We start from the raw sequence: 15,413 nt of genomic DNA, 5'->3' as shown, positions 1-15,413 counted from the left end.
CCTCGTTTTCCTCTCCCTCCATCTCTTTGCTCTTTCTGTCTCCTACATCCACGTCACGTCTTCCCCTCCACTGCTCAGACTCCCAGTGCCGCTGCGGCACCATAATAATCACTGCATCGAAGATTGTGGGTATGGGTGGGAGTTGTTGGGGTGTTGGGCAGGGGAGGAAGGGGGGGTTGTCAGGGAGCCATGGGAGGCGGTTGCCATGGAAACAAAGAGACTCTGCGAGTGAGGGATAGAGAAGGGGTGGACTGGGTGTGACAGTCAGTGAGGTCGATGAGTAAAAATAGAAACGCTCTGACAAGAACCCCCACCCCATCCCTTTTCCCTCTGCCCCCACCCTGCTCACTCTCTCTCCGACCAGCTCCACAGGAATCCAGCTACTGTGCCTTCTCTCTCGTTCCCTCCATATCCAGTTTATGTTCGACAGTCCATGACCTTCAAAACGAGGACTTACTTTGGCCTCTGATTTTTTTTTCTCCCTGCATATAAATAGCGGTGCAAGAGTATCACATCTTATTTGCTGCTGCTTCTAAATATGAGGCTTTGGTTTTTTTTGTTCTTTTGCTTTTAGACTTTATTTGTAGCCTGTCCCCAGTGTCTCTGTGGTCTAGCTTGTTAGTAGCAAAAGTTCTACTGAAGATTTTTACAGTTTCACTTGAGAGCTGTGTTAAACAACATCAGATTTTTAATCATTACACTTTTCAGACATGATTTGCTCCAAAATATTTAAAGTTACAGCCATCCTTTCAGTCATGTACCATTAGCATACTAATGGGGAAACAAAATATACGACGGAATTGGAAAAAGCTGGAGGAAAGGAATCAAATATTTGAGTACAGATACAACATCTACTTGTATGTAAGAAACCAATTTTGGAACCCTTTCCTTATCTAAAATATTGTTTGCATTACTATTATGCATGCCGCAACAAGCTCAATTATTGCCGGTAATCTTAAAAAAACAAAAAACAGATCTAATTAATAACAGTCACATTGTATTGAAGCACTAACAGACACTAATGAAAACGGCATAACTCATATCAGAACAAAACGGTCAGCTACAAAGCCTGAAAACCACCACAGTAAATGTTAATGAGTGAGTTCATCTCATCTCGAAGCCATACTAGTAGTGCTGAGATTTAGCAGTGGTGCGTTGAGCTAAATGTGACATCAGCATGTCAACATGCATCATCACAATGATAATGCTAACATGCAGATGTTAAGCAAGTATAATGTGTGCAATGTTCAGCATCTTAGTTTTGGTCATTGGCATGCTAACGATTGCTATTCAGCAATAAGCACATTGTGCTAATTTTAATTTTAGTATAACATTTTGCGTAACTGAATGTAAAGCTGATGGAAACATATATTTTGCTTCATCTCTGAGATGAGGGCCGTTGCACGTCTAACATCAAACTTACTTTGTTTGGTGATAAAGCTGGCCATCGATTGTTGATCTGTGAATGAATGGGCTGTGATTCTCTCTTAAATTGCTCTGCCATTACCTGGCAGGGTTTGTGCAGCACCTCATTTTTTGTTTATTTTTTGAAGTCCCCCACATAACTTTTTGATAGCTGTAGTTGTCATTGCACGTTTCTGCTGTTTGTACTGTGGCATCTGATCCAATCTCACAGAGCCACACATGTTTTACAGTGATCTGATAGCAAGGACTTCTTCTTCTCCGTCTGCTCTTTAATAGAGCCAAGTCAGTAGGTGCCATCCTTTGGACAAAGGGGCAATTAATCCAATCATTGTTGAGATATATTTCAGTCTTGGCGAAGTGGTGGACTGACTGACTTTTTCATCCTCAGAGCCATGCCACTAGCAAAGTTGAAAACTGGTCAGGCTGTTTACTTTTTTTTTTTTTTTTTTCTTTTTAGCAAACATTACTCAAACAGGAGGAAATGATGCAATTGTTGGAGACTATTTTTCATCTGTGGATTTATATAGATTTGGCGCTCTCTTGGCTATTTTCACCAGTGGCATCGTCTATGTGTTAAAATAAATTAAAGTGGCCACACGTTTTTGACAATAATAGAGTTCTATGGCATGGAATAAGAATATATATCCTGTAACAGAACATGTTGACAGTACCAATTACTTTAGTTTGGTATTTTTGTTAAGTTTGTGGACAACAGGAAAATATATAAATTATTAGCCTTTAATTTGTAATTTATTAATTTGGCACTTTCTGTAAAGAATGATGGGAGGTTAAATGAGAAGCAACAATGAAATCAAGACGTGAGAGAAGGAAATGGAGGAAATAGGCAATATTAGTTTTACAAAGAGCTGCCAGGTTTTATGATATCCACTGTAGTGGATTCAGAGTTTTCACAAATTTTCAAACTAGTCTAGTGTTTTTATCCATACATTTTTTTTTGATTATGAGTATTAAGAATTTGTTGACCAGGTAACGTGCGTAGATTGTGCAATATCTGTTTGCAACTGATTCCTCAGTCAACCTGCTCCAGAGATGAAAGTGACCAAGTGCATGAATGGTATTGAGATACATAAAATGATACACATATTTTTAGATCCGGAGTGACTTACACAATCAAGAGCTGCAGCAGCAATGGCTTTGACGCACAGCTCATGGAGGCAATTTAGGTAGAGTACTTTTCAACCCTGAGCACCCGATTGCCACAATTTGTCTCAATCACATGGGTATGATTTTGACTTTTTAAATTTAAAATGACTTACTTGAAAAGTAAAAGTATATTACAAACACAATGTGCTTCAGCTAATAGCTCCCAAAAGATTCTAATCTTTAGTATCTTTTTGAACACGCAAAAAGGATTTATAGTACTGTTGGAAAAAAGTGAGTGAATTATTGGATTTGCTAACTGGTTGAACCTCCTTTGGGACCAACAACCTCAAACAAGTGCTGTGGATCACAACTGCACAACTTTCAGGGGGGATTTTCCTTAGTCCACAAAACATTTTCCTAGCTAACTTCCAAGCTTTTCGCAGCTAACTGCATTGTCCCACTATGGAGTCTATGCTCAATGCATTTGTGCACCATGATATGCATCTTAACTGGGCGCCGACTTGTGGAGAGAATGGTTACAGTGCTACTACAAATTGGCTCCACTCATACACAGTTTGTCTTTTTTGGACCATAGACTGTACATAAAAATGGACATGGTCTCCTGGGCTGAAAATTGAAGTCAATGTGGAAGTGCTTTAAAGTGCAATATCACCGTGGGCTGCTTGGGGATGGCTCCAAAAAAAAAAAAAAAAAAAAATCTCCAATAGACTCCCAAAAAGCGTCAACTTCTCTCACAAAATACAAAATCCATTTTTACCAGAAGCCATTTTGGTGTCATTAGCAGATTAGTGAATTTGTTTGTTTTTTCAAGGAGGGACACTAAGATATTAGGCTTCAAAAATAATGCCTGGCTTCTGCTATACGTGGGTGGGCCTAGTGTCTTTAGGCTTTCAGTCACAGCCACCCCTTGCTCTTCCCCATCTCTTCCAAGTGTTGCCACCCCTGATTCCAAAAAAACAAGATGGTGACAGCTGAAATGCCAGACTCGAGGCTTTAAAACAGCAGTTTACAAACCAGTGGCTGACATCACAGTGGGTTTCCTCTTGTTGGCTAAATAATATCTCACCTCTTTGAGATTATTTCAAATTTTCCAGCTTTATGCAAATCATCAATTCTTGATTGTGAAGTGTTTGAGTACAAAGTAGCTCTAACCCACTTCTGCAGTTTTGCTTGTAATTAGTTAAGTGGTTCACATCCAACTTGTGATTGGATAACAGCACAACAATTTGTGTCTTGTGGAAATATTTTGTTTATAATTTCAATTTAGATGAAGATATTTTTGTTTACATAAATGCAGATAATTTCAAAGAGTAGGTGTACCTACCTATTTTTGACACTCAACAGTATCATTAAACCTCGATATCAGTGGCTAATGGATTTAGCAATCATAGGAAAAAGATAGTTTGCATAACTCCTGAACATTCCTGAGAATCATCAGGTATCACTTAGGAAGGCATCAACATTAATACAATCCTTGTGTGTATACAAGGATTTAAAGCAATGGTAGATGGAATTTATTGGATAAAATGCATAACCTAATTTCAACAAATCTTCTATTGTACATGAGAGGGAAGTAGAAATTGTGCTACTTGAGTAACCATTTCCACAGCAATATGAAATGGAGAGGAAAATGACATCACAACAGTGCAACTTACATCAACGGGAGTTTTAGCCAAATGTCACTGCTATGAGATTTCTGACATGACACTTCAACAATGACCCAATGAACATAATTCAGACTTTTTGTTTCACCAGAACACAATCTGATCTGATACACTATCACAGTGAGACAGTGGTTATTGTATGAGCAGGAGATTTCATACAAAGGAGCACAGTATCTTCTTAGTTTCATTCTTGCACTTGTCTTCCATAGAATTTTAGGAATTGCTCTACTTTAACCCTTCAAACCCATTGAATTTTAACACTAGCCCCCTCTGAGCATGACCCAAACTTTAACAGAAGCGCTGCCTAGATTGCTTGCATAATACCCATCCTTTCCAAGTCTATTGAAACTAAACAACAGTCTAATGTCTTCCTCTTTTTCTCCGCAGCTCACTGTTTCTCTGTGGTTACAGTAGGCAAATTGTTCATGGAGGATTATGTAATAATACTCATTAATTTTCAGTCATGCTTGACAAGCTATTTTGGCACTGGCCGCGGTTGTGCTGGGTGTGAAGTGGGGTTGGTGGGAGACACTGAGCTGTCATGTGTGGTACAAAAACGTGAGATAGTTGTCAGGATAATTTATCAGGCATTAGTTTAAAGTGAAGTTTCGACATCTAAAACTGTCTGTCTGACAGATGATTCCCAGCAGTTTCCAAATTACTCCAGTGAGATTAACCACTTTTAACATGTTTTGTGGCTGTTAGCGCTTCCTGTCCTCTGTCTTCTGAGAGCACGGAACACTTTCTGTTGTAGCATCACATTAACATTGCTAAGACACTTACATCCAAATATTGGTCCAAGAGTAGAGTTTTTTAGTACGCAAAACCTTTGGCAACATATACTTAAAAGAAACTTAACAGTTTTACAATACACAAAGTGCCAATTTAATGCGGAATAACACTGCAAGGGTCATCTGACTCAGTATCTGCCAAACATCTCACTGCTTCACAGAATTCTATCCTAACACTATGCATGCTATGCTCACACGCCAAAGTAGATAATGGTGAGAGTTATCAAGTGGGCAACCTCCTTTCCCCAGTGTTTCATCAAGTAGGCCCACAACACCCCAGGGAGGCTCAACAGCAGTCCTGGCGTCCCCGGAAAACTCCCTTCACAACTCACACCTGCCACCCCTGCTCTGCCCCTCTTACATCGAACCCCGTATGAATTGTTCCGACATGCTTTGGCACCATTAATGCATGCTCAAAGCCACAAGGTCATACCTTCTACTCATGACCATCAACACCGTTCCTTCTCCACCAAACCCAGCTTCCACCCTGCTAACATGACTTGTTCCTACATACTTTGGCAAAATGTATCTTTGCTCAAGGCCACAAGTTCTAGCATGCTGTATGTGACCACCACAACCATTCTTTCTCCACTAACAGAATGCTATCACACTACACATACACTGTTCCGCCAAAACATTATGACTATAACATTATATTCTATAACAGCTTTAAACTTCTGGCTTGTACTCTACAAGACCTCTGAAAAACCCTGTGGTATCTGGCACGAAGATGTTGAGTTAATCCTTTAAATCCTGTAAATTTCAAGTTGGAACCACTTTGGCATTTTTTTTTGTTCCAGCACATTTGCCAACACTCGTTATAGTTTTCCCCTTCTCAGACCACTGTTATTACAAGCCCCACCATTTTGGAGGTGCTCTAAAACAGTACGTACTGCATTTTGTGAGAGCAATCTCTTGGTTTGAACATGACATTGGACCTTCAGAAAGGTTGATTCTTGTTTTAAGCAGCTAGAAGAATCTCCAGTAGATTCTGTCAAGAGAGAATACTGAATTCCAGATGGCTGCACTCCTTGACGTCAATTTGCTGTACTCTCACTTCCTGTGCACACAGTGTTCATGATACGAGTGCTGCGCAGAATGTCAGGTTACTCTGGAAACCGCAGCAGTTAAATACCTTGGAAGTAGCTGAATATTTAAATTTGCTTTGCTGAAGTTTACAATTTTAGATAGATGCACACAAATCCGGGAAGTCAGCGTTAGGCAAAACCGGGAATATAGAAAAGGGAGGATGGAGGGTGAGATCCTTTGCCATCAGAAGAGTTTTAATCCTCCTTACAAAACTGGAGTATAAATCCCAGGCAGATTGTGGTGGAATACTGCACCAGTCTTAAAAGTAGAAAAAAATCTGCAGCCCTTTTCAGGATGGAGGAGGTGGAAACTTAAACCAGGTTACTCATGTTTGGGTGGCTGCGGCTCAGATTGTAGAGCGAGTTGCCCACCAGTCATAAGGTTGGTGGTTCAATCTCTGCTTCTTCTTGTTTACATGCCAAAGTGTCCTTGGGCAAGATGCTGAACTCCAAGTTGCTTGTGATTGCATACACAAATGAATGGCGGAAACAATGTAAAGCTTTTTTAGACCACAAAGGTCATAAAGCGCTGTATAAGCGCAGACTGCTTACCATTTATACTCCAATGCCCCAGTTTTGGATACAAAAAATGTATTTGACTTTTCACAATCACAATTTTGATATAATGAGATATCCATTCAAGATGTCCAAGTTCCATGTTATTAGAGTAATGGCAAATGTAACACATTGGTCACAGCCCAAACGCTCTGTTTTCAAATGTTATCTTCTTTTTTGTTTTAGTCTCAGTTTTGTCTTTTGTATATTTAATGATAGAAAATAGGTCAACAGATATTTTTTTTATAATTTTTATAATTATATGTATATATAAATAAATATATACACACACACACACATATATATATATATGCTATAGTGATATATATATATATATTCCTGAGATTAGAATTTTAGAGCATTGAAACTATTTGAAATCAATCGTCCTTATCCTTGTCAATTATTCCTAAAGATTGCTGTGCAGCTTTTGAACAGAGTAAGCTTCACTCCATCTCAAAGTTTTTACCAAAATATGAGCAATTCCCCGGTGCAGAATACTTACCCTCTGTTCACAAACTTCCACAGTCAGCACCGAGTGTTAACTTTTTAATTCTTTAATTTAAAAATAATTAACAACTTTCCTTTCTCTTCCTGGTGAATACTTATTTATAGCTCTGGTTTTGGTCTCTACCAACACTTGAAATCAGACTCTTTATTTGCTCAGTGCCTCACTGTGTTGACCAGCGTGTCATTTACTGTGTGTCTGCCGTTTAGCTATATATAATGAATTTATTTTGGCTGCAGCTGGAAATTACACAATGAGATCAGCAAGCAAGCTAAATTCCCTGTTCATGACTAAGTGACAGCTTTCGGAAGTGTTTTCAAATTGGCATTTGATACATTGTTAAGACACACAAATTTCGATCATAGCTGGTTTAAAGAAGCAAAGACTTGCTCATGCCTGGCCTGCATACATTTCACTTAAAAGGAAAGTATGCAATTTAAGCTCAAAGGGTGAAATTACAACTTTGCAAAGTGAAAATGTGACACAAATAATAATTTCAATAAACACACACATTAATTAAGACAAAGGCACGAAGTTTAGGGCACTCAGTTCTTTTGTGCACATGCAGTGTCATTTCATGACGTCAGTGTGATTAATTTTAGCCTCAAAATATATATGATGTTCTTTTTTTTCCTGTTATAGGCAGCCGTGAAGTGAAGAGACAAAGTTCAATCAGAGTCTTATCATGATGATTACAGTCTGTAGTTATGGCTCAATAATCTATCCTTGTGTCTGACGCTAGGTATCAACATGTGAACAGTGGCTGTCATATGGCAGCTGAGCAGCTGTGACAGCCATTGATGTGTGTGTGTGTGTGTGTGTGTGTGTGTGTGTGTGTGTGTGTGTGTGTGTGTGTGTGTGTGTGTGTGTGTGTGTGTGTGTGTGTCTGTCCGCACATTTTGTGTCTACATGTGTGTTTGCTTCTGCGCGTTTGTCGTTAGGGGCTAGAGGCTGAAATTTTTATCCAGCAAATGAGGGAATATTCCGGGCTGTCATGTGACTGTGATGTCAGAGAAAGAGAGAGAGAGAGAGAGAGAGAGAGAGAGAGAGAGACAGACAGAGGCAAGGTGCAATTTAGCCCCACAGCTGATCTGTGCAGTGCTCAGAGAGAAGCTGAGACGACCAGACACACACACTCACTCTCACTCACACTCACTCACTCACACATGCACTTTGCATATACACATTCGCTTTACTCACATCAACGCAGTTGCACACACAGACAACTGCGAGGCATCATTTCAAAAGAAAGACAGGATGCATTGCTTCCTCTACTTCCCATTCTCCTAACACTTTGGATACTGTGGACATATCTGCCTCCTGGACAGGAATAATTCGACACTTTCGGGAGAAACGAGTAAAAACTGAAGACAGATAAAGAAGAAATATAATTACAAAAAGGGCAAGAGTATACAAGAGAGAAACCAGGACGCTGACAAGAGACTAAACAAGAAAAAGACCAATACAAAAGGACTGACAATAGTTTGGGAGGATGTCCTTCCTGTCTGGCTCGCCCTGGCAGCAGCCTGACATTATTAGTGGCAGCAGTGGGTATGGACAGCCTTCCAGTGGGCAGCAGCAGCAGCAGCAGCAGCAGCAGCAGCATCACCAACAGCAACACAAACCTACCAGTGCTCTCTCCGGTGCCAACGTCCCTGCGGCCCTGGCCTCCTCTCCACTGTCACCCTCCAGTGCTGCAGCTGCCCGGCACAGTGACTGGCACTGCCAAGACCAGATGGTAGTGGGGGGGCAGGTCACCGCTGCCGCCCAGGCAGGGTCCAGAATAACAGAGGATGAGGCGAAATTAGAACGAGGCAGAGCGCTATCTACGATGTCGGCTGACACGCAAGGACTGCAGAGCTTCCATATGCCAGCGTTGAAGATAGAGGAAGAGGAATCCAAGGGGGGGAGGTCAAAGGAAGACGGACATCGGATGGGGGGGGCAGGGGTGACATTAGGGAGTGCAGGACAGAGCCCCAGCAGCCCCTTGTCTTCCCACTCTTCCCCTTCCTCTTCATTACCCTCCCCTTCAATCTCACGTGGGAGATCATTCTTGAATTCTGCACTCGACCTTAAACCTCCATGTAACCCCAACTTTGGACAAAGTCATTTGCAACAACAAAATAAAGGCAGCAAAGATGGATTTTTCATGCAAGGATCTCAAGTGGCTTCTCAAGGATTGGGCTCACGTTCTCCTCCAAAACAGGTCTTCAGGTCCGGGGAGAGAAGCACGCTGAGCCATTCTTTCTCTGGAAGCACCATATCAAGTCTCGGAAATCAGAAAGAAGATTTCAATGCAGGTGTAACTGGAAATGAAATGCTCAAGCCATATTTAGAAAAGCAAAGTGTTGATACAAGACCTGGTGTTGCGGCTCTTCCCGCAGCTGACCTAACAGGGAGTAAAGCTGGTGGGACTGCAGGGCCTACAGCAGGACCACCTGCAGTCTCAGCTGACAAAGCTACCACTGGTGGGATAGATGGTATAGTGCCAAGTGGGCTGGGAGGAGAAAACATAAGCCACACTGAAAAGAAGACGGCAGGATCATGTATTCCACCTAACAGAGGCATAACACAGAGCAGGCTTGCAAGTCCTGGCTTGTCACGGGATTTAAATCGAGCTGAGGAGGGAAGAGGGGAATCCTGTGCCACAGTTAACACAGAGACAAAAACAACTTATAGTAGTGAGCTGCCACAGCGCACAGCAGTGAGACGTGCAATGTCTGACTGTTCCCATCTGTCTGTTCCCATGGTAATAGCCGGAACATACCCCACCAGTATGGGAGGCTCACCAGTCATGACAGCCAATGTGCCAAACTTTTCCCTGATGGGGCCAGCGTGCCCTCCCAGGGCGCCCTACCCCCACGTGGCTGTCCGCCGCTCACTCACAGTCACGGACGCCACAGAAGCCGCGGCGGCGATGGCAACAATAATGTCATCCCCGTTATTGATGTCACCTCTCTTGCCATCATCACCACCCCCGAAGAGGCATCATGGGAGCTGCGAGACCAATTTTTTACTTCCTGTTCCACCCCCTGTAGGAACGTCTGTTAACAACACCCAAGATACTAGACTGAACACAATGGGTAAGACCTCCTTTTTGTGTCTGTAGGTGTCTGTGGGAATTGAAATGACAACATATAAAAAGTAGATGATCACATATATAACAAAGGTTTACCTGCCTGATTCTAGACCTCTGATTTGTCCAGTGATTCATGTTGTAGCCACAGATGGTGGCTTTCGCTGGTTGTCGACCAATGAGTACGTAGTCAGAGTAGAATTCAAAATGGGGATATCACCTTACAGACAGTGATGAGGTAGCTTCCCAACTGAATTTGTGAAAAACTCTGATAACATCAATGCAGTTGCACAAGTTGCAAGTTGACCTACAGAAATATCAACTCTTCAATAGTTTTATCAGTGAAGAAACACAGTATCTGATCCTGGTAGCTCCTTCCACCGTTTTCATGTAGGCTGAAATGACTTGGTAGCATGGACATTGGAAGCTTATAGAAAAATCATCTTTTTTTTTTTTTAAGTCACCGGAACCCCTTATTGGCTTAAAGTAAATCAATTTCTATCTGCTTGCAAACAACCTGGTCAAACCAAAGAATTGAAACTTCCTGCAGTGACATAAGAACTATTCCAGCACTCATGCTGCTCTACCTTCATCTCCAGAAGAGGTTGTGTGATGTGTGAATGTCACCAAGCTGAGCTTGTGAGTGCCTGCAGTTTTTTCTTTATTCTTTCTGATGCTACACTTCACCTGAGCACGTCATTACATCGCACTTGCATTTGGCTAAATATAGGTTTCTTTTCCAACATTAGCTGTCACTGAAAAGAGGTGTTTTATTGAATATCAGTAGGAGGCTGCCACACTGCTCTCAGTCTTGATAAAAGCCATTTTTTTATCCTCAATGTACGTGTTGTAGATATTGGTGTAATTCTAATTCAACATAATGGTTCTCGTTAATGGGCTGCGTCGAAAGGAGTGTAAAGCTATTGTTAATATGTGTTATATGAGTAAGGGTCAGACTAATGAAGGTATGAGGAGCATCTTTACTATACCCCATGGTCAAAACCACCATCTCCAGACCTTTACATTTTATTTTGTTCAGTTCAGTTTTTGTGAATAACACAATTTAGACAATCAAAAAATGTGCCCTTCCCGCTGAATACAAACCTAAACATAACTGCTGTTAGCTTGAGTTCAGAATCAATTTACAGTTTTGCTCTGCAGATAGTTTACACACTGAAGGGTATTTATTTATTGTCAAAAAAAATCAACCAAATTTTGTTAGTTTTATTAGTTACACATTTCTTTGTAAAAGCTCAAGTATTAACATTTACCATGAGTAATAATGCACTCTGTCCTCTAATGATGCTGATTTATCGACTGCTGCTATGTTGACCAACATCAGTAGATTTTGTGGCTCCTGTTGATCATCGGGATTTAAAGCATTGGCATGAGTACATTGTAGTTGGTAATATTATGCATATTTTAGTTTGGAAAAATGGGATAAAAAGAATGCTAAAAGCTTGGTAGATTTTAAGAAAATAGTTATTTTCTTAATTTTTGTTAGGGGAACGACATTAATCAACAGGCTGATTATCAACAGTTATCGCTTGGCCAAAATGATGAACAACAATAAGACGAGCTAAATAAGAAAAGAAAAAACAAGTATGCCTTTTAACCAGGTTTTTAGATTCCAAAAGAATAAGACTCTGATTTTACTTTGGTTCCTTCTCAAATCATAAGAAAACAGTAAGAAGGAAACTGGGAAGCTGTTATTGTCTGGCCAAAAGATGTTTCCCTCCTTGACACAAAAATGTCCCCTCTTATTCTGGAACTAATCTGTCTTCACTAAATTTTACTGAATGAGTTTAGGAAAAGAGCCTTCATTTCCATGATCTCAAATCTCTTTTAATTGTCATCTCATCCTCTAATAGTAGTTTTAATGGGATAATCAGTATGGGAAACAGGATTTGCATCATCACTCTATTCCTTTCATTTGGTGAATGTCACACAGATATTGTTGTATTATATTGCATTCTTTGATAAATGTTAGAACAAATTCAAAGTTGAGGATGATGATGTAACAAAAAAGATCATGAAGGGAGCAGGCAAAGTATTATGGGAGGACTAGTTCAGAGCTTAGAACGCAAAAAAATGTATTTAAATGTCTTTTTAATTGACATAGGTAAATCTCCTTTCCCACTGACTGTAATATCTTCAGTTCGTTTATGTTTCTGATAATGTTATCCATCCGTCCAGCGATTTGTTCTGTTTTTCAGAGTGCAGCTCTGGGACATTGATTAGACATCGACTTTGACTGTACTCATTCAAATATAGAGCAGCTATTTATAGCGTTTTGTGTGTGTGCTCATGGGTATGTGTGTGTAGGTGAAGAGCTTCCACTGACGTGAATCTTACAGATTCTAAAGGCACACGCCCACACAGACACACTCACAGAAGACAGAATGTCTGCAACTTCAGGTTATCTTTCAGTCTGCACAGACTGAGATCATAGCTACACAATACACATACAGTATATACACACAGTCACACATATACACAAAGAAGTACACAGCTGAGAGGGGAGGGGCAGACCCTTCATTCAGAAACCCCTTCATTTAACAAAAAATATCAACCAAATTGGTGTAATCTTGGTGTAATTTCTGATACAGATCTTTAATTGACGACAAAGAATGTTGTCCAATAATGGGTTTTTTTTTCAATATTTTACAGATGCCTTTCAAGGTCAAATCTGAGGATTTTAGTTGGTTGATTTTGTTGCTTTTGCACTTACGGCAAGTACAGTTTTAAACAAAGATAAACACTTGTTAAGCAGCTGCTTTCTCGGAATTACAATAGAGGAGCAACTCTATTGGTTTGCCTTGCAGCCAAACAAGCTCAAACCCTGATCTGATTTCATGCTGCATAATAAAAGTAGTTTTCCTCCCAACAGCAGTAGATGTTGGTTAGCTTGCTTGTTGCTTTCTTGCAAGTTGGAGATGTTTCATAACTTTCTATTTATGACTGATCTGCGGTCAAAAAATGTGGTCAATGACCTTATCTTATTTTGTAAGCAATATTTGATAAACAGTTGCACCACATTGACAACTACCACTGCATTCATATCATCATATCATGGCTTCTCCAGAATAAAAGCCACAACACTTTTAATGTTTCCTGAAACAAAACAACCAGAAATGCTGGTTTTGTAACTGTGATGCTTACATTTATGAGGTACATTGGATTGCATACTTTACATGCACTGTTTGCTGTGAATGCCTTGTACATGTGAAGACAATTTGAACCCAGCCCTGAAATGGCAGACTCCACCACCAACAATGAAAGCTAGCATTTAAAGTTGATTATTGAATGGAAATGTCTGTTACTAAGCTAATGCTGATAACTAGTAATACCAAAAATGGGGTCTGACCACATTAAAATTAGGGCTATGACTCTGTGAAAAGCTCTACACAAATACAATAAACATATTATCCTTATTACATTGTGTTTGTACTTGAAGAAAATAAAATTAATAATAAGGGAAAACCGCAATGTCACTGAGCATAAAATCGGTTTGCATGTACTGTTTGTGTGTGTGTGCAAAGTCACATGGATCATTACTGTCCCCATCAGTCTGTTTATTGATTGTCCTGTCTGTTACTGTGGTAGCTTGATTGCTATCATGCCAGCTAGCGGGAGCTATTTCGGTCAATACTCTGTAACCCGGTTTGTGTGCGTTTGTTAGACAGAAAGGGGGGAAGCGCTTGTGTGTGTCTGTGCGTGTGGTGAGAAGGCTGCCTGCAGAAAAATATCCTCTCACCAGCCACGTCTGTGTGTGTTAGTCATGCTCTGATTTACATGGCAGTCAACTCTCTCTCTCTCTCTATTTCTTTTTCTCTGTCACAAACAGACACACCAGCACATGCAGTTGGTCGCCAGCAGCTGTGTATTGTAGCGTGGTATTAGATAGATCCTCTGTGTTCTCAGCCATAAATTTCTTGTTGGATGAGTCATATTGCTGGTGTTGCACGGTGCAGTGATGCAATGTTGAAAACTAACACAGCATGGGCAAAAACACCAGTTTGTTGATAGATGTATGGAATAATAAAACTCCTCTTGTGTGTTAAGTCTTTTTGCGTGCATAGCTTCTAAATTATTCAGACATCTTTGTTTTTTCTAGAAAAATGATGCAGAATTGTTGCAGAGTATTTTCCAACCTTTCTTAGCTTGCCAAGCTGAGATTCAAGTTGTTATTGTTTCTGAGTTTACAGAGTTTCATTGACTAAAATATATCATCTGCCCATGCTTAATGCACATGCCATGTGAAAGGATCATTTTGTTTTTGGCTATTGCAAACAGAGTATGGCAGTATCAAAGTCTGACAGGTGAAGAAACATGAGCCATTTGATTGTCAGGCAACTTTATCCAGACCAAATAATCCACTTTATTTGGGGTAAAACAAATGGAAACACACACCAGAAATGTCAGTGTAACTGTGATGGATATTTACAAGGACAGTTGGATAATAATTTTAATGTTCAGCTTCTCTTCCAAATAAATTTCTCGAACCTGGTTTACATTCTGTCTGAGTCTTATCACTTGTGTTTTTTAACATAAACTTAAGACGCTTGAAAGCTCCACAAAACTTGTGGATGTTGAATTCAGGTGATTTTTATTATTTTTTACTAAGCCAAATAATGAACTTCAACGCTCCTAATTTTAGTATCAATGAGACTCATGGCCAAAACTATAAAAATAGGTTATAAACCAGAATTATTCTCTGTCTATCTGAGCTAAAATAGATCCCTTCGCATAATCAAGAAAAGGCAAATCATTAGAGGAGGACGAATGTTTGGGTTGTTTCATTGATTTTGACCCAATTTATTTATGAATTATAGAAGAACACTGTTAAATCGATAGTGTTCTCTTTTAGTTTAAAGATTTTCATTCTCTCTGACAGTCAGGAAGAAAATAGTAGAACTTTCCATAACAGCCAGGGTTGATTTCTGTGTTTACACGTCTTAGTGCATGGCGCTGGACCAGATAGGAATGACTCAGACATGTCTGTTTTTTTGGTCTACTGGAAATAGTCACTCAATTTCTGAAAAGAAGGCAGAGTCAAATTAAAGGCTTGTTTAGTATTATAAAGTTACAACATACAGTTGCTGCAGTTGTAGAGGTCAGACTGCCGAATCCATTCTGTCGTCAAAACCTCTTCTGTTTTGCGTTGCTGCTATATGATGAAAT

General features: G+C 40.1%; 1 protein-coding gene across 6 annotated transcripts in view; it reads left to right on the top strand.

Annotated features, from left to right (window-relative positions):
- The window catches only part of LOC138207297 (microtubule-associated protein tau-like), a 116,541-nt gene that overhangs the window by 66,900 nt on the left and 34,228 nt on the right, over positions 1-15,413 (top strand). The window contains exon 1 of one of the 6 annotated variants that reach the window (XM_069164429.1): positions 8,265-10,236. The exons of the other annotated variants lie outside the window; for them this stretch is intronic. Coding sequence (XP_069020530.1) covers positions 8,646-10,236 — 1,591 coding nt within the window. The 5' untranslated portion in view covers positions 8,265-8,645. Of the gene's footprint in view, positions 1-8,264; positions 10,237-15,413 lie in introns of those variants that run through there. 6 annotated transcript variants of the gene reach the window in all.

This window comes from Embiotoca jacksoni, unplaced genomic scaffold (assembly GCF_022577435.1).
Source record: "Embiotoca jacksoni isolate LCO1_2020_lvr unplaced genomic scaffold, fEmbJac1.0.p SCAF_31, whole genome shotgun sequence".
Taxonomy (NCBI): domain Eukaryota; kingdom Metazoa; phylum Chordata; class Actinopteri; family Embiotocidae; genus Embiotoca; species Embiotoca jacksoni.
This window is presented reverse-complemented; position numbering and strand designations above follow the sequence as displayed.